General features: G+C 42.9%; 1 protein-coding gene across 2 annotated transcripts in view; it reads right to left on the minus strand.

Annotated features, from left to right (window-relative positions):
* LOC126284636 (serine protease filzig-like) overlaps positions 1–20,639 on the minus strand; it is a 290,556-nt gene that overhangs the window by 35,365 nt on the left and 234,552 nt on the right. For both annotated transcript variants that reach the window (XM_049983711.1, XM_049983712.1), the window contains exon 8: positions 9,994–10,164. In XM_049983711.1, the coding sequence (XP_049839668.1) occupies positions 9,994–10,164 (171 nt within the window). The remainder of the gene's footprint in view (positions 1–9,993; positions 10,165–20,639) is intronic.

The following is a 20,639-nucleotide window of genomic DNA, read 5'->3' on the forward strand; positions in this document are numbered from 1 at the left end:
TTCGATTTTTACTTCGTCCCGTAAATAAGTCTAACTTGTATGCCTTCGGTCGAGCATATTCGTTAACAAAACTAAATTTCAGCGTCGATTTGCGGAACGAAAAGACCATGATTTGTTGTATGTATTATCACGGCACACCGCTACACTCTTAACGTAAACACCTCTCGCGCACATGTGCGGCAAGGACGTAAATACCGTCCGAACCGCTGCGCCGCTGAAGGCTGACTGAGCTACCCAAGCACGACTCACGACCCGCCCCCACAACTTTGTCTCCTACCTTCCAAACTTCACAGAAACTCTCCTGCAGAAGTAGCACTCCTGGAAGAGAGGATATTGGGCAGACATGGGTTTGTCACAGCCTGGGGGATGTTTCAGAATGAAAATTTCACTTCCTGGCAAATTTAAACTGTGTGACTGGCCAAGACTCGAACTTGGGACCCTTGCACAGAGTTTTAATCTGCCAGGAAATTTCAAAAGAAACAATTATCTGTTCTTCTGGGACAGAAAACGAAAATATATTGAATAACTTCAGTTAGACCTGTAAAGAAATACCGGGTGATCAAAAAGTCAGTATAAATTTGAAAACTTAATAAATCACGGAATAATGAAGGTAGAGAGGTAAAAATTGACACACATGCTTGGAATGACATGGGGTTTTGTTACAAAAAAAAGTACTGGTAGACGCGTGAAAGATCTCTTGCGCGTCGTTTGGTGATGATCGTGTGCTCAGCCGCCACTTTCGTCATGTTTGGCCTCCCAGGTCCCCAGACCTCAGTCCGTGCGATTATTGGCTTTGGGGTTTCCTGAAGTCGCAAGTGTATCGTGATTGACCGACATCTCTAGGGATGCTGAAAGACAACATCCGACGCCAATGCCTCACCATAAGTCCGGACATGCTTTACAGTGCTGTTCACAACATTATCCCTCGACTACAGCTATTGTTGAGGAATGGTGGTGGACATATTGAGCATTTTCTGTAAAGAACATCATCTTTGCTTTGTCTTACTTTGTTATGCAAATTATTGCTATTCTGATCAGATAAAGCGCCATCTGTCGGACATTATTTGAAGGTTTGTATTTTTTTGGTTCTAATAAAACCCTACGTCATTCCAAGCATGTGTGTCAATTTGTACCTCTCTGTCTACATTATTCCGTGATTTATTCAGTTTTCAAACTTATACTGACTTTTTGATCACCCGGTATTAATCTGTAGTTAAGTGTAGATATTTCTCATTTGAATTCACTTTAATCAAGAAGATTATAATTCTTGGAAATTATGTCTTAGAACTCGTGACAGGACAATTTTAAGTTATGCAACAGTAACATCATCTTTGCGACTGTGTTGATTTGGGTTGTATTGCATCCCTTTGTCCACTGGGCATTATTTCGACGTTGGTATTATAGCCTGGAATGACACAGCAACATTCTGGCAATAAAATGCTTCATTATTGTGTGATCTGAAACAAGCTGACCACGTTTTGTATGCTACTGATCAAAGAAATTACTGTCATCCAATTTCATGTTTTTTCTATGCAAAACGCCTATAGTCTCTGCTGCTTGCTCCCGGGTTTGAACATCAGCTGGTTTATTCACATAAAACGCTTTTCTCCCGAAGGTGCTGTGCAGACTAAGTCTCGTTCGCGCATGCGTATCTCAACATGGGCAGGAGCTGGGGTCGGGGCAGGATGGCACCGGCTGATCGGCACCTTCTATCGCTGTCCACATAGCGTGGATGTGACATTGTATGTTAGACTCATTCAGCCTACGAAGAGAAATTTAGAACACAGAAGCAAGACTGAGACTGGCAACTCTGTCGACATATCCTTATGGTATATCTTCTTTTCCTCATGCTTAAGTCATTAGCCTGAAATGGGCCTTAGTTGTACGTTCTCTACTTTGTTGCTAAGAAGCCTAACAGAAGCTGCATAGCTCGAACTTGTGTGTATGTGGCCACACAGAACTACACAGAGCTGGTCATGTCTGGGTTATGCCGCGTCTCTAGACTTTCTTTTACCAAACGTTAGTGAAGAACTGTTAAGTACTCGCCAGCGTAGACAAGAGCGATAACGCGCTGCTTCCTCGACTCGGGTAGGCGCGCCAGACTCGGATTGAATCCGCCCGGCGGATTAACGACGAGGGCCGCTGTGCTGGACAGCCTGGATGTGGTTTTTAGGCGGTTTTCCACATCCAGCTAGGTGAATACCAGGCTGGTCCCCATGGTCTGCCTCAGTTACACGGCTCGCAGACATCTGAACACTTTTGCACTATTCCATGGATTACACTCGCTGCAGACAGTTGGGGTACACTAATTCCGTCCCGGAGGGTATGTGGTGGCGGCAGGAAGGGCATTCGGCCATCCCTTAAGCATTAACATGCCAAATCCGATTAACGATGGCTGACCCTGCGTAACTGCAGGACAAGGCTCAAGCGATAGATAGATAGATAGATAGATAGATAGATAGATAGATAGATAGATAAATAGATAATGAAGAACAGTTAACTAATAAACAAATGACTACACTCAGCAGGGCAATGACATCAATAGATCTGTATATAAAGCAGAATTTACTGTGTGTCCAGGATTACCTCGCAAACCCCTAGATTGATTTCAACCAAATTTGTCACAGAAACAGCAGGCCTCAGAAGGATCAGCACTGTTGTGTTTACAAGTACGTAACTCCAGTAGGAGTAGAGACAGGGTAAAACGTGTTTTCTCAGCCCCTGGCGAATAGGCTGCCCTGGACGACAGGCATGTTATATAGAGGCAGTATCAGTTAGCTAAATCAACCCAAATTTTCTGGGCCCTGACATGAAGGCTGCCCGGCATGGCAGGCATGTTCTGGGAGTAGTATTGTCCTGCTTTATTTAATATTTCAGAGGATACAAGTGCCAATGAGAATGGCTGGGGACAGTTTGAGATGTATAGAGGTTGGGATGGACAGACTGAGGGAGTGGAGGAGATGAACAAAGAGAAGAAGGAAGTGTGTTCAATATATGTGTTGACTGCAAATACCATGAAGTCACAGGGAAAGAGCTACTATTTTAGAAACACGATTATGGCGTAAATTGTGCGAATTCAAGGGAAGAAACGTCGCCATTCTGTTACTCAAATTATGGAGTGGTGGTGACAAATCGCTGTTTCTTCAATTTGTTCCTATTTCAATCCTTCACGGATCTACATTTCTTCGACTACCCACTTGGTATGAATCACTGCTTGAGGCCAGTTCTGTAAGATGGAAACGGAAATGCCATGTGGCTAGGGCCTTCCATCGGGTAGACCGTTCGCTTGGCTCAAATTTTTCGAGCTGACACCACGTCGGCCACTTGCGTCTCAATGGGGATGAAATGATGATGATACGGACAACACAACACCAGTCCCTGAGCGGGGAAAATCTCCGACCCAGCCGGGAATCGAACCTGGGCTGTTAGGTATGACATTCGGTCGCGCTGACCACTGAGCTACCAGGGTCGGACAATTCTGTAGGATAAAGTTCGCAATAGCTTCTTTGGTCAGCGGATGTTTTTGGCTTATTCAGCTTTGCAAATTCCATTAATTTCTCCTTATTCTTGGTCAGTCAAATTTTCTCTGATGGAACGAATATTAATAAACTGCTAAACGGTCACCTGATGACCTGATCCCAGGTGCTGTGTGTCTATTCAGGTTGTATATTCTGTACTTTGTCTATTCTATTCTATTGAGGGCAGTAAAAATTCGCTTTTCAGTACTTCACTGAATTTAAAAATTTAAAAATGATGCTATAATACACTCATTAAGTATTAAAGTTAGGAACTTTGTGTGCCTTGAGGTAGCATAACTCACGACAAGGAAATTATCGAGACTATGTTCATCTAGTATTTGAGAATTAGAGCACTTACCGACTTCCAAAAAACTTTACTCTTACTTTCAAACCTTTTTGATTCATTTTCTCAGTGACAACCCCCTTGAAGTAACACAAGCCGCCGGTGTGGCCAAACGGTTCTAGGCGCTACAGTCTGGAACCGCGCGACCGCTACGGTCGCAGTTTCGAATCCTGCCTCGGACATGGATGTGTGTGATGTCTTTAGGTTAGTTAGGTTTAAGTAGTTCTAAGTTCTAGGGGACTAATGACCTCAGCAGTTAAGTCCCATAGTGCTCGGAGCCATTTGAACCATTTAACACAAGCCGAAAAACTCGGCACCAGGCATGACATTTTAATTAATTACTGTTTTATTATTAACTGCATTCGCAACGAAAATAAAGAAAATAGGAAATATTGCTTTCTGACGTCGTACTGAATTGGATTGGATTGGATGTTTTGGGGGAAGAGACCAAACAGCGAGGTCATCGGTCTCATCGGATTAGGGAAGGACGGGGAAGGAAGTCGGCCGTGCCCTTTGAAAGGAACCATCACGGCATTTGCCTGGAGCGATTTAGGGAAATCACGGAAATTCTAAATCAGGGTGGCCGGACGAGGGAGACGTCGTGCATCTCCTTTCTTGTTTATCGGACGTGAAAATGACTTTGCTGCCTCGCTGCCCAGGTATTCATTTCGCTTGGGTAATAGGGACCTGAACGCTATCTAGACTCTACTGACCGCTGGCTGTATTACGACGAGGGCTGTTGCCGAAAGCTTTCGGCAGATCTTAAACCGGAAGTCTGACGGCAAAGGGATTATTTCAGTTTGAAAGAGTGTTGTTTTTCGACCTTGGAGAGAGCATGCGGCAGATCTCCCACTACTGGATTTCAAACCACGCTGCGAAAGGTGAGGGAAGACGCAAGTAGTGCTTGGTCTGACAGAGAGCAAGATAGATCTGTCGCTCAGTGATTCTCGTGCAATGATTTATTATGACTACAAATACAAGTTAAATGCAGAATAATGCCATTCTTCCTTAGTACTTATTGTTAGTGAGTCTGACACTTCTAGGACAACCACTGAAAATTTATTTCGTGAATTTTCAAGGGATCGAGAGTCTGTTGAAGATGTGTCTCATCCCGGTCGCCCAGCAACGGCAGCGACCCAAGAAAGTGTGAGGAATATGAACGAAGATGGTCCTCATCTCATATTTTGTGACATTTAAGGGACGCTAAATATTCAACATCTAAATCCTTATCTACATCTACATCTATATTCCGCAAGGCACCCAATGGTGTGTGGCGGAGAGCACTTTACGTGCCACTGTCATTACCTCCCTTTCCTGTTCCAGTCGTGTATGGTTCGTGGGAAGAACGACTGCTGGAAAGCCTAGCATCCATGCTCGCTCGAATCTCTCTAATTTTACATTCGTGATCTCCTCGGGAGTAATAAGTAGGGGGAAGCAATATATTCGATACCTCATCCAGAAACGCACCCTCTGGAAACCTGGCGAGCAAGCTACACCGTGATGCAGAGCGCCTCTCTTCCAGAGTCTGCCACTTGAGTTTGCTAAACATCTCCGTAACGCTATCACGCTTACCAAATAACCCTGTGACGAAACACGCCGCTCTTCTTTGGATCTTCTCTATCTCCTCCGTCAACCCGATCTGGTACGGATCCCACACCGATGAGCAATATTCAAGTATAGGTCGAACGAGTGATTTGTAAGCCACCTCCTTTGTTGATGGACTACATTTTTTAAAGACTCTCCCAATGAATCACAACCTGGCACCCTCCTTACCAACAATTAATTTTACATGATCATTCCACTTCAAATCGTTCCGTACGCATACTCCCAGATATTTTACGGAAGTAACTACTACCAGTGTTTGTTCCGTTATCATATAATCATACAATAAAGGATCCTTCTTTCTATGTATTCGCAATACATTACATTTGGCAATGTTAAGGGTCAGTTGTCACTCCCTGCACCAAGTGCCTATCCGCTGCAAATATTCCTGCATTTCGCTGCAATTTTCTAATGCTGCAACTTCTCTGTTAAATATTAGTTCAACTGTAACGCAGATAATCATTCACGATAATCATTCACCACTAGGTGCCACATTCCCTGACAAGCCGAAAACTACGTAACGATGGATAGACGTGATTTTATCCTGAACAATTTGACAAATGGGGGTCGAAAGACGCAGAATCACCACAGTTGGCGAAAAAGGGTGTACCACTACGACACCAAAACGGACAAGCAGTCTTCGGTATGGGGCTTTCCTGGTGAGGAGCCATCCATGAAAGTTCGGAGAAGTGGGAGCACGGAAAGATGATGGTGGCCATTTTCTTCAGGAAGATGGGTCATCTCTCCTCCGTGATCTCTGAAACACGTTGCACAGTCAATGCTGATTGGTACATAACTGAAATCCTGCCGAAAGTGATCGCCACATGGAGACCACAGCACCCAAAGGCGAAGAGTGGCCACTTTCTTCTGCATCGCTACAACGCCTCAGTGCACACGGCTGCCTGAATAGTATATTTCTTGGAGAAGGAAAACGTGCGAGTGTTACTGTACCAACCCTATTCACCTGGCATGGCTCCGTGTGACTTCTTCCTGATCCCAAAGAAGGATAAAAATTCGTGGGCTGCGAACACTTTCCCTCTGACGAAGAGTGTTGTAAGGTGTCAGGCAAATCAAACACCTTCCATGAAAACCCTGACATGACAGCAAATCCGGCAGTATGTCACGTAGCTCCGAATAAATCCTGACATTAAATTAACCAAAGTAATACGATCAACGAGTGAGCAAATGGAATACCACAGACTCACACAAGAACGCCTAAATGCATGTCATATCTTCCCACGATGAAACAGACGCAGTTCCGAGGGGAGCAACGAGAACAGAAGCCGAAAGCAGAACCGTGTTAAGCTGGAAGGCCCTACGATAAGGGACGGACACCCAAGTCTCCACCCGAGTGGCAAGACCACCCTCAGCCCATGTTAAAAGATAGAGCCCTCCAGAAGAACAGTATAGATCTTACAATAACACTAAAAGGGCCACACCAGCTGCAAGTCTTAGCGTGAGACTATGCACGTCTCTGTTATGTTGCAAACATTAAAAGCATTGACCCACCAGGAAAAGTATAAAGTTTCTCATTGGATAGACAGAATTTTTGTAGGCGGAGCTTAAGGTTAACATTGAGACCCTGATTGGTCAGTTGAAAACACAGCCAGATACCTTTTTCTTAAACCAGCTTCGGTAAATTGTAGTCAAGAGAGGTTAGAGAGGAGCTGCTTCCGAGACGGCGAGGCGTGTGAAGCTGCACCGCCCGCCGCCCCCTGACGCTGACCAACCACAGACAACGTAATGAACGCACGCGATACCGCATAAGGCTTTACTCAGCACTGCAGAAGTCTCATCTGTTACACCCCTTTTTCCGTAATACTAGGTCGATCGTCAATTAAACTTCGTGGTATTCACGTTTGCTACGAGGAGTTAAAATCTGAAACGCGATGATTTTTCTGTTATATAATTATTGAGAAGCCACATCAGCCACTGTAATTTACAAGTTAAATAAGTCATTAAAGATAATTGAGGGTCACTGTAGACCATTTTTGACAGTTTTCTCTTTTATGAAATTTGATTTAACGTAGATTATACAGGGTGTTACAAAAAGTTATGGTCAAACTTTCAGGAAACATTCCTCAAACACAAATAAAGAAGAGATGTTCTGTGTACATGTGTCCGGAAACGATTAATTTCCATGTTAGACCTCATTTTAGTTTCGTCAGTATGTACTATACTTCCTCGATTCACCGCCATGATTTCATATGGGATACTCTACCTGTGCTGCTAGAACATGTGCCTTTACAAGTACGACACAACATGTGGTTCATGCACGATGGAGCTCCTGCACATTTCAGTCGAAGTGTTCGTATGCTTCTCAACAACTGTTTCAATGACCGATGGATTGGTGGAGGCGGAACAATTCCATGGCCTCTACGCTCTTCTGACCTCAACCCTCTTGACTTTCATTTATGGGGGCATTTGAAAGCTCTTGTCTACGCAACCCCAGTACCAAATGCAGAGACTCTTGGTGGTCGTATTTTGGACAGCTGTGATACAGTACGCCATTCTCCAGGATTGTATCAGCGCATCAGGGATTCCATGCGACGGAGGGTGGATGCATGTATCCTCGCTAACGGAGGACATTTTGAACATTTCCTGTAACAAAGTATTTGAAGTCACGCTGGTACGTTCTGTTGCTGTGTGTTTCCATTCCATAATTAATGTGATCTGAAGTAATAAAATGAGCTCTAACATGGAAAATAAGCGTTTCCGGACACATGTCGACATAACATATTTTCTTTCTTTGTGTGTGAGGAATGTTTCCTGTAAGTTTGGCCGTACCTTTTTGTAACACCCTATAGATGTGATACGGCATAGGTCACCCTTCGATCCATTGTAGAACTTGGAAACCCACTCAGGGAATATTCGTTCACATTTTGGTTTCCTTTCATCAATAGTGCAGTTTATAAACAATATTTTGTGAGTTTTTCTCGACGTTATTTTACCAGCTAACTAAAAATAGGAAAGCCTTGAATCCCTTCCTTTAAATTTAGTTAGTATTAAACAGTGGAGCTGACGCTGAAATCGTTAAGTATTTGATTATATCATAGCGGGGACTGACATTTTCGAAGTGGTTTCAAAGGTGGAAAATGGGTAAGTGCCTGTGAAGAGTATTTTGAAAGTTTGCAACAGTTATACTGCATATAATATACAGGGTGATTCAAAAAGAATACCACAACTTTAGGAATTTAAAACTCTGCAACGACAAAAGGCACAGCTAAGCACTATCTGTCGGCGAATTAAAGGAGCTATAAAGTTTCATTTAGTTGTATATTTGTTCGCTTGAGGCGCTGTTGACTAGGCGTCAGCGTCAGTTGATGCTAAGATGGCGACCGCTCAACAGAAAGCTTTTTGTGTTATTGAGTACGGCAGAAGTGAATCGACGACAGTTGTTCAGCGTGCATTTCGAATGTAGTATGGAGTTAAACCTCCTGATAGGTGGTGTATTAAACGTTGGTATAAACAGTTTACAGAGAATGGGTGTTTGTGCAAAGGGAAAAGTTCTGGACGGCCGAGAACGAGCGATGAAAATGTAGCACCCATCCAGCAAGCGTTTGTTCGCAGCCCAGGAAAATCGACTCGCAGAGCTAGCAGAGAGCTGCAAATTCCACAATCAACTGTATGGAGAGTCCTACGAAAAAGGTTAGTTATGAAATCTTATCGTCTTGGTTCAAGCACTGTCTGCAGCTGATAAGATTAAAAGAATCGATTTCTGTGATTTTATCCTTGCTCAAATGGAAACAGATGAATCTTTCGTTTCAAAGATTGTGTTTAGTGATGAAGCAGCTTTCCACACTAACGGGAAAGTCAACCGTCACAATGTCTGTATATGGGGCACTGAGAATCCGCGGGAAACAACTCAGTATGAACGTGACTTGCCTTAGGTGAACGTTTTCTGTGCCATTTCAGCCAATAAAGATTTTGGTGCCTTTTTCTTCGAAGGTGCTACTGTAACTGGACTGCAGTATCTGGAGATGTTTGGCTGTTCTCTCAGCTCGAACAAGAAGCACAACAATTGATATTTCAGCAGGATGGAGCGCCACCACATTGGCACTTATCTGTCAGTAACTACCTGAACGTCAACTACCCGAGGCGATGGATCGGCCGCCAGGCAGCCCGTGACGGAGCACTTCATCACTGGCCTCCAAGAAGCCCTGATCTTACCCCCTGCGATTTTTTCTTATGGGGGTATGTTAAGGATATGGTGTTTCGGCCACCTCTCCCAGTGGCACCATTGATGATTTGAAACGAGAAATAACAGCAGCTATCCAAACTGTTACGCCTGATATGCTACAGAGAGTGTGGAACGAGTTGGAGTATCGGGTTGATATTGCTCGAGTGTCTGGAGGGGGCCATATTGAACATCTCTGAACTTGTTTTTGAGTGAAAAAAAAAACCTTTTTAAATACTCTTTGTAATGATGTATAACAGAAGGTTATATTATGTTATATTTTTAAAGTTGTGGTATTCTTTTTGAATGAGCCTGTATTTTTTCTGAATTTCTGCTACAAACGTTTGGCCTACCTGTGACGACGGTGCTGCGGCTGATAAGGGAGCCGCCGCACTTGTAGCTGAGGTCGATGTTCTTGGACTGGTAGAGCGCCGCATGCCACGGCCACTGGCCGCGGGTCGTGCGCTGCCCGTTCGTCACCAGCGGCGTCGCCTGCGTCGTCACCGTGCCGCACCGCACCGAACCTGTGCCGCACACCGAAAACGAGACACGTTTACAAAGGAGGCGCGGACTTTGCTTAGGATTGTTTCACGCTGCAGGCCCGTCTAAACTGTCAAACAGTTTGCCAAGCTTCACTAGGTCTGTGAAATGTTTGGCAGTGTGCGGCTTTGTTTGACGTGTTTGTCAAACAGACGATGTTTGACGCGTCAAAGAGAATGATTGACGTCAAATTTCACAAGATGATGGTCGTTGTTAGTGTTGACGTTTAGGCGCGTATGTTTAGGTATAGTTCAATTCTTTTATCCTGGCGGTTCGCGCATGCCGCCCCCCCCCCCCCCCCCTCCCCTCAGACGCGGGACATTGCTGCGTTGCCAGTTGCACGCGCCAAGAGAAGTAGCGCCATAGTGTAGTTCGCCAACTTGTGTTTAGGGGGGAGCGCGCAGTTTATGAAGTAAACCGCATTAACCCTTTCGCTGCTACAGAGCCGTGCTCCCCGCATTCCGCGCTGTGTGCGATTTTGTCATCACTGCACTGCTCGCCTGTGCAGACACATGGTGTTCCGACTGCTTTGACACACTTTATCATTAGATTTCACAAAAACTATTTGGCCCAAAAATTTGTCTTTTGCACATCTTCTTGACTGATAGCTTCCCCCCATAAATGACTTAATTTTGTTTCGATGTTCAAAGCAGTTATTGTGCAGCATTAAATGTAGGAAACCATTGCACGAAATTTTGAAGAGTTTGCAGAGGTAAAAGTCCACAGTGACTGCTTTCCGTATGGTCGATTTTAGTTGCCACTAGAAATTTGAAAAAATTACATTCAAACGAATAAAATTCATGAAGTAAGACACTTCGATATTGTTATGAAATAAATAAAATATTAGCACCGAACAAGGTTTGAACTCATAAAATTTCGCTTAGCATCCTACAAGTTTAACCATTACACTAATGCGGCTCATCATTCAACAGCTTACCTGGAGGACTTTAAAAGAATGCTTTTTCCAACTTTCTATAAAAGAAAGTCTGCTATCAAGACATTGCTTTTGTTCAATTACTTTGTTTCTAAAACTGAAGACACTCGTCTGTGATCTGCACTGCAGTCGAGCTCTGGCAACGTCGTTCTTTGTTTATTGGTTGACTGTGTTTTGTGACGTCAGATGCGCAGAACGAACCTAAACTGGGCCGCCGTCGTAAATGACGCGCACTTTAGAAACTGTGTTTCTCACTGTACCATGAGTTTCCACAATTCTGAAATCTGCGATGAAAAAAATCGGCCTATATGGGTTATCAAAATGGCAGGGGTGTTGCGTTTTCTTCGGCCACATACTATGCATGAAGACGAAATAACAGAATCAATGTTCCAAATTGCGACACAGAAATTTGAAATTAGACTCAAAGACAACCTTACTCTGTAACGTTGCAAAAGCTGCGCTCTCAGACGTCATCCCTCGTGCCCGGCGTCGCTTCAAACGGAAGGGTCTTGATACACGCGAAAAAATGCCGGAGCGCAGAAGTTCATATGAAATGTGAGGTGGGTTAGTGATGTCACACTAGCACTAAGTATCACAAAAATTCACCAGAATTCTGTCCAACGCCACCGTGGAAGTGTGGCCAACACGTGATTATTTTTTCCGTCAAACCTACACCACAAAATCAGTCAAAATGAAGTATCTTCATACTTTCTTGCAAAAATAAAGAAAACATAAAACTTATTTTAAAACATTACACTCATTATTTTGTTTACACAACGAGCCAACATTTAAAAATCCCCCAAAATCCGTCAAAATCAGATATCTTGTATTTTCTTGCAAATAAAAAGACGAAATTAAAATTTATTTCTAACATTATATTAATACCTAGTTTACGAGACGGACAAGCTTTTAAAAATCCTCCGAACTCGGCCAAAATATAAAATATGTATTAGTATGTAACTACATCACATTTTAAAGAAACAGTAACAAGCAAATTCAAATACGCTGAACTAAATTTCTGGCGTGCAGTCACACGCATTCAGATTCAGATGAATGGACAGTATATAACCGAAATATTAGTAGAAATTATGTGCAGAACCCACAAAATTTAATGGGCAGTCATTGCGCCACGAAAACGTGAAGATGCACAAACTTTAAGATATTTTACTCACCCATGTTGATTAAAAAAAATAACAGTTCATCCAGACCGTCCTCTGCCTCTTCTTCAGTTGAAGTGCTGGATTGTTGGTCTCCTCGATAAGCAGCCATTCTGCCAATTTGCTTCAAAGCATGTTCTGGTAAGACGTAATCATGACAGCATTTGTTCACACAGCTAAATCCAGGCCGCACAGTGAGAAGTGCGCTTATATATTGGTTTTCAGTCTATTCCTGAGGGAGGTTTCCACATTGTTTAGCAGGCTAAATGCTCTTTCGGCCCCAGCATTTCACCAAGGTAACACCAAAAACGTCATTGCAAACTGAAAGCTCCTGAAATGCATTTTGGGAACTAGCATCTTTATATGATGCGATCTCTTGCCGAAGTTCTACTGTACTGTCGACATTTTTCTACTGAGCTATAGTTAATTTTGACCAATGAAAGTCAATTTTTGTTATTTTTGTGTCAGGTAATTGAAATTCCTGAGCTAGCGGGATTACAATTTCTTCCACCAGCTTCTAACACTGTTCTGGACAAATTAGGTACACTTTTGCAAAGTCTTGACCTAATTCGGTAGACGCCTCTGGCGTTCCTCTGCTGAGCAAAGCAGAACATTTTCGGATGTACTGCGAAAAAATTTTTCGCTTTCTGCGTTAATTTTATGTTCTTTCATCATTTTTACCAATTAAACCTCTACTTCATGGTCAAGGATATTAGGGATTTGTATTTCTAACGTCTACCGTTAGCAAATCCCCCTTGTAACTGGGGACAACAATCCGCCTTGTAAGACCTATAATAAGAAGAACTAAGGCTTGCAGTTGCTTTGAACTCTCTGTTCTGTACTTGATTGGAATCATTTATTGACCTTTTGACATTCTTCTATGGTTGGTCTAAGAAACAGAAGATAAAGCTTATTGATGGCATCAGAGTGCATAGTATATAACAGTTCAGCTATGTAGCAGTCAGTCTGATGTCGGGATATTGCGTGCCTCAGCGATACAGATGGCCGTACCGTAGGTGCAACCACAACGGAGGGGTATCTGTTGAGAGGCCAGACAAACGTGTGGTTCCTGAAGAGGGGCAGCAGCCTTTTCAGTAGTTGCAGGGGCAACAGTCTGGATGATTGACTGATCTGGCCTTGCAACATTAACCAAAACGGCGTTGCTGTGCTGGTACTGCGAACGGCTGAAAGCAAGGGGAAACTACAGCCGTAATTTTTCCCGAGGACATGCAGCTTTACTGTATGATTAAATGATGATGGCATCCTCTTGGGTAAAATATTCCGGAGGTAAAATAGTCCCCCATTCGGATCTCCGGGCGGGGACTACTCAGGAGGATGTCGTTATCAGGAGAAAGAAAACTGGCGTTCTACGGATCGGAGCGTGGAATGTCAGATCCCTTAATCGGGCAGGTAGGTTAGAAAATTTAAAAAGGGAAATGGATAGGTTAAAGTTAGATATAGTGGGAATTAGTGAAGTTCGGTGGCAGGAGGAACAAGACTTCTGGTCAGGTGATTACAGGGTTATAAACACAAAATCAAATAGGGGTAATGCAGGAGTAGGTTTAATAATGAATAGGAAAATAGGAATGCGGGTAAGCTACTACAAACAGCATAGTGAACGCATTATTGTGGCCAAGATAGATACGAAGCCCACACCTACTACAGTAGTACAAGTTTATATGCCAACTAGCTCTGCAGATGACGAAGAAATTGAAGAAATGTACGATGAAATAAAAGAAATTATTCAGATAGTGAAGGGAGACGAAAATTTAATAGTAATGGGTGACTGGAATTCGAGTGTAGGAAAAGGGAGAGAAGGAAACATAGTAGGTGAATATGGATTGGGGCTAAGAAATGAAAGAGGAAGCCGCCTAGTAGAATTTTGTACAGAGCACAACTTAATCATAGCTAACACTTGGTTTAAGAATCATGAAAGAAGGTTGTATACGTGGAAGAACCCTGGAGATACTAAAAGGTATCAGATAGATTATATAATGGTAAGACAGAGATTTAGAAACCAGGTTTTAAATTGTAAGACATTTCCAGGGGCAGATGTGGACTCTGACCACAATCTATTGGTTATGACCTGTAGATTAAAACTGAAGAAACTGCAAAAATGTGGGAAATTAAGGAGATGGGACCTGGATAAACTGAAAGAACCAGAGGTTGTACAGAGTTTCAGGGAGAGCATAAGGGAACAATTGACAGGAATAGGGGAAAGAAATACAGTAGAAGAAGAATGGGTAGCTCTGAGGGATGAAGTAGTGAAGGCAGCAGAGGATAAAGTAGGTAAAAAGACGAGGGCTGCTAGAAATCCTTGGGTAACAGAAGAAATATTGAATTTAATTGATGAAAGGAGAAAATATAAAAATGCAGTAAATGAAGCAGGCAAAAAGGAATACAAACGTCTCAAAAATGAGATCGAGAGGAAGTGCAAAATGGCTAAATAGGGATGGCTAGAGGATAAATGTAAGGATGTAGAGGCTTATCTCACTAGGGGTAAGATAGATACTGCCTACAGGAAAATTAAAGAGACCTTTGGAGAGAAGAGAACCACGTGTATGAATATCAAGAGCTCAGATGGCAACCCAGTTCTAAGCAAAGAAGGGAAGGCAGAAAGGTGGAAGGAGTATATAGAAGGTTTATACAAGGGTGATGTACTTGAGGACAATATTATGGAAATGGAAGAGGATGTAGATGAAGACGAAATGGGTGATACGATATTGCGTGAAGAGTTTGACAGAGCACTGAAAGACCTGAGTCGGAACAAGGCCCCCGGAGTAGACAACATTCCATTAGAACTACTGACGGCCTTGGGAGAGCCAGTCATGACAAAACTCTACCAGCTGGTGAGCAAGATGTATGAGACAGGCCAAATACCCTCAGACTTCAAGAAGAATATAATAATTCCAATCCCAAAGAAAGCAGGTGCTGACAGATGTGAAAATTACCGAACTATCAGTTTAATAAGTCACAGCTGCAAAATACTAACGCGAATTCTTTACAGACGAATGGAAAAACTGATAGATGCGGACCTCGGGGAGGATCAGTTTGGATTCCGTCGAAATGTTGGAACACGTGAGGCAATACTGACCTTACGACTTATCTTAGAAGAAAGATTAAGAAAAGGCAAACCTACGTTTCTAGCATTTGTAGACTTAGAGAAAGCTTTTGACAATGTTGACTGGAATACTCTATTTCAAATTCTAAAGGTGGCAGGGGTGAAATACAGGGAGCGAAAGGCTATTTACAATTTGTACAGAAACCAGATGGGAGTCATAAGAGTCGAGGGGCATGAAAGGGAAGCAGTGGTTGGGAAAGGAGTGAGACAGGGTTGTAGCCTCTCCCCGATGTTATTCAATCTGTATATTGAGCAAGCAGTAAAGGAAACAAAAGAAAAATTTGGAGTAGGTATTAAAATTCATGGAGACGAAGTAAAAACTTTGAGGTTCGCCGATGACATTGTAATTCTGTCAGAGACGGCAAAGGACTTGGAAGAGCAGTTGAACGGAATGGACAGTGTCTTGAAAGGCGGATATAAGATGAACATTAACAAAAGCAAAACGAGGATAATGGAATGTAGTCCAATTAAATCGGGTGATGCTGAGGGAATTAGATTAGGAAATGAGACACTTAAAGTAGTAAAGGAGTTTTGCTATTTGGGGAGCAAAATAACTGATGATGGTCGAAGTAGAGAGGATATAAAATGTAGACTGGCAATGGCAAGGAAAGCGTTTCTGAAGAAGAGAAATTTGTTAACATCGAATATAGATTTAAGTGTCAGGAAGTCATTTCTGAAAATATTTGTTTGGAGTGTAGCCATGTATGGAAGTGAAACATGGACGATAACTAGTTTGGACAAGAAGAGAATAGAAGCTTTCGAAATGTGGTGCTACAGAAGAATACTGAAGATAAGGTGGATAGATCACGTAACTAATGAGGAGGTATTGAATAGGATTGGGGAGAAGAGAAGTTTGTGGCACAACTTGACTAGAAGAAGGGATCGGTTGGTAGGACATGTTTTCAGGCATCAAGGGATCACAAATTTAGTATTGGAGGGCAGTGTGGAGGGTAAAAATCGTAGAGGGAGACCGAGAGATGAGTACACTAAGCAGATTCAGAAGGATGTAGGTTGCAGTAGGTACTGGGAGATGAAGAAGCTTGGACAGGATAGAGTAGCATGGAGAGCTGCATCAAACCAGTCTCAGGACTGAAGACCACAACAACAACAACAACAACATGATTAAAACCGGTAGTAAATAAAGAATTATTCATGCAGCAGATCTTTGCTGCCCGTTTTAATCTTCACACTTCGCAGTTTAACAAATTCAGTTTTTTGTCTGCTTTATTACACGTTTACATTAACTGACTTGTAGAACATTGAGAATAAGATCTGATGACTTTCGTTTTCAAAATTTTATAACTGAGAACTGTAATCAGCGCCGACAAAACTCCATGTACGCTACTGTTCTTGTGATTCAAACCGCGCTTAAATATGCTAGCGAAGTTTTTGAATGTAGTCTCCAATGTGTGGTGGATTGCCACCTAAGCACTTTTCAATATCTAGTTTCTGTCCCATTCTTTTTTGTTGTTGTTGTTGTTGTCTTCAGTCCTGAGACTGGTTCGATGCAGCTCTCCATGCTACTCTATCCTGTGCAAGCTGCTTCATCTCCCAGTACCTACTGCAACCTACATCCTTCTGAATCTGCTTAGTGTACTCATCTCTCGGTCTCCCTCTACGATTTTTACCCTCCACGCTGCCCTCCAATGCTAAATTTGTGATCCCTTGATGCCTGAAAACATGTCCTACCAACCGATCCCTTCTTCTAGTCAAGTTGTGCAACAAACTTCTCTTCTCCCCAATCCTATTCAATACTTCCTCATTAGTTATGTGATCTACCCATTTAATCTTCAGCATTCTTCTGTAGCACCACATTTCGAAAGCTTCTATTCTCTTCTTGTCCAAACTATTTATCGTTCATGTTTCACTTCCATATATGGCTACACTCCAAACAAATACTTTCAGAAACGACTTCCTGATACATAAATCTATATTCGATGTTAACAAATTTCTCTTCTTCAGAAACGCTTTTCTTGCCATTGCCAGTCTACATTTTATATCCTCTCTACTTCGACCATCATCAGTTATTTTACTTCCTAAATAGCAAAACTCCTTTACTACTTTAAGTGTCTCATTTCCTAATCTAATTCCCTCAGCATCGCCCGAATTACTTTGACTACATTCCATTATCCTCGTTTTGCTTTTGTTAATGTTCATCTTATATCCTCCTTTCAAGACACTGTCCATTCCGTTCAACTGCTCTTCCAAGTCCTTTGCCGTCTCTGACAGAATTACAATGTCATCGGCGAACCTCAAAGTTTTTACTTCGTCTCCATGAATTTTAATACCTACTCCAAATTTTTCTTTTGTTTCCTTTACTGCTTGCTCAATATACAGATTGAATAACATCGGGGAGAGGCTACAACCCTGTCTCACTCCTTTCCCAACCACTGCTTCCCTTTCATGCCCCTCGACTCTTATGACTCCCATCTGGTTTCTGTACAAATTGTAAATAGCCTTTCGCTCCCTGTATTTTACCCCTGCCACCTTTAGAATTTGAAATAGAGTATTCCAGTCAACATTGTCAAAAGCTTTCTCTAAGTCTACAAATGCTAGAAACGTAGGTTTGCCTTTTCTTAATCTTTCTTCTAAGATAAGTCGTAAGGTCAGTATTGCCTCACGTGTTCCAATATTTCGACGGAATCCAAACTGATCCTCCCCGAGGTCCGCATCTATCAGTTTTTCCATTCGTCTGTAAAGAATTCGCGTTAGTATTTTGCAGCCGTGGCTTATTAAACTGATAGTTCGGTAATTTTCACATCTGTCAGCACCGGCTTTCTTTGGGATTGGAATTATTATATTCTTCTTGAAGTCTGAGGGTATTTGGCCTGTCTCATACATCTTGCTCACCAGCTGGTAGAGTTTTGTCAGGACTGGTTCTCCCAAGGCCGTCAGTAGTTCTAATGGAATGTTGTCTACTCCGGGGGCCTTGTTTCGACTCAGGTCTTTCAGTGCTCTGTCAGACTCTTCACGCAGTATCGTATCTCCCATTTCGTCTTCATCTACATCCTCTTCCATTTCCATAATATTGTCCTCAAGTACATCGCCCTTGTATAAACCTTCTATACACTCCTTCCACCTTTCTGCCTTCCCTTCTTTGCTTAGAACTGGGTTGCCATCTGAGCTCTTGATATTCATACACGTGGTTCTCTTCTCTCCAAAGGTGGTACACGGCATTAATAAGATATAAGATATTTTTGACAGTACAAAATTAGATGATCTGTGTTTGCAGTTTTAAACGTGGTTGCCTTTCAGCAACCGTATCTAAGTTTCAGCATAGAAATCACACAGCCGCCTTACCGCCAGGCAGTACTTTGGACAGATTCTATGTGAAGCTGCTGCAGACGGTATGCTTTTAATGCCAGGGCCCATTTTGGTGGGTGTCAGCAGGGATGGCTTGCGAAGCTAAGACATGGACCTAATGGCCGGCAGTGAGTCCGTCCGACAGTCCTGTCGTGCGTATGTGGGACATGCTTGCCAAATGTATTCCTGGTGTCCTGTTTCACCACAGAATCTTCAAAACTCTCTTATTCAGGAGTGGGAAGGCATACTGCAGGGTGACCTCTGTACACTTACATGGAACGTGCTACGTAGGTGTCAGTCAGTGATAAACGCTCACGTATTGGAGCTCTCAAAGTGCAATGAAAAGCACACGGAATAATGGGAAGGATATCGATTCCAAAAAAATGTGTGTGGAATCTTATGGGACTTAACTGCTAAGGTGATCAGTCCCTAAGCTTGCACACTACTTAACCTAAACTATCCGAAAGATGAACACACACACCCATGACCGAGGGAGGGCTCGAACCTCCGCAGGGACCTGCCGCACAGTCCATGACTGCAGCCCCTTAGACCGATCGGCTAATCCCGCGCGGCAATATCGATTCCACTTTCTTTTCGATGCCTGCACGACATTTCATTTCGTTTTATGTAACAGACTGCGAATGTAATGATGTGTTGTAGTATACTTAATTTCTGAAAGATATTGGTTTAATTTCGTTAACATAACCCAGACCTCAGTTACACTCAGGTGACGAAAGCCATGGGGTAGCGATATGCACGTGTAAACGTGGTGGCAGTATCGCGTACACACAGTATAAAAGGACAATCCATTGGCGGAGTTGTCATTTGTACTCAGGTGATTCATGTGAACAGGTGTCCGACGTGAGAATGGTCGCTCGATGGGAATTAGCAGATTTTGAAGGAGGAGCGGTAGTCAGAGTTAGCGTGGGACATTCAATTTCGGAAATCGTTAGGAAATTCACAATTCCGAAAACTACAGTGTCCAGAGCGGGCCGAGAATACCAAATTTTAGGGACTGCCTCTTTTCACGGACAGCGCAGCGTCTGGTACTCTTCACTTACCGACCGAGAGCAGTGACATTTTCGTAGAGTTGCGAATCCTAATAGATAAGCAACGCTGCATGAAATAACCGCAGAAATCAATGTGGGACGTACGATTAACGTATTCTTTAGGACATCGAGACGAAATTTGACGTTAATGGACTGTGGCAGCAGACGACCGATGCGAGCGCCTTAGCTAACAGCACGACATCGCCTGTAGAGCCTCTCCGTGACCACATCGGTCTGACTGGAAAACCGTCGCCTGGTCAGATGGGGCCCGATTTCAGTTGGTAAGGCCGGTATTGCACTATCAAATTTCTTTGTCCGATATCTTTGTCAAAGATGTTTGATGGTGTAATAGGGAACTTTGACAAATGTCGTCCAATATTTGATCAAATCTAGGGCCTCGCTGTAGATTTGATCAAAGAAGTCGCTTGTCTTCTGTTCACTACAATGTGACATATTACCACATGGAGCGCTAGCATCACTACATTCTGTCGTCTGCAGTGTTTTTATAAACATTGCCGGTAAATACAATTGGTGTGTGCCGACAACTACAAAATTAATAGAGATGTGTGAAGCTGATGAGGCGCTTTACAACGTGAGGCACGCTAAATACAAAAATAGATTACGAAGATTGGAGACCAGACCAGACCTGACCTAACCTAACCTAACCTAACCTAACCTAATCTAACCATCTCCTGTAGCAAGGAATTGGAGTGTTACAGTGAGCCTGTCTTCTGCAGATGTAGCAGTTCTTAAGTGAATATTGTTGTTTGTGATATGAGGATACACTTCATTGAGCACATACAGAAATGTTTGCTCATCCATTCTTAAGTGATTGATGTACGACTTGACGTCCGCCACTATAAGCTCACGGAACAAGTTTTGTTGAATGCTTTCA

This window comes from Schistocerca gregaria, chromosome 8 (assembly GCF_023897955.1).
Source record: "Schistocerca gregaria isolate iqSchGreg1 chromosome 8, iqSchGreg1.2, whole genome shotgun sequence".
Lineage (NCBI taxonomy): Eukaryota > Metazoa > Arthropoda > Insecta > Orthoptera > Acrididae > Schistocerca > Schistocerca gregaria.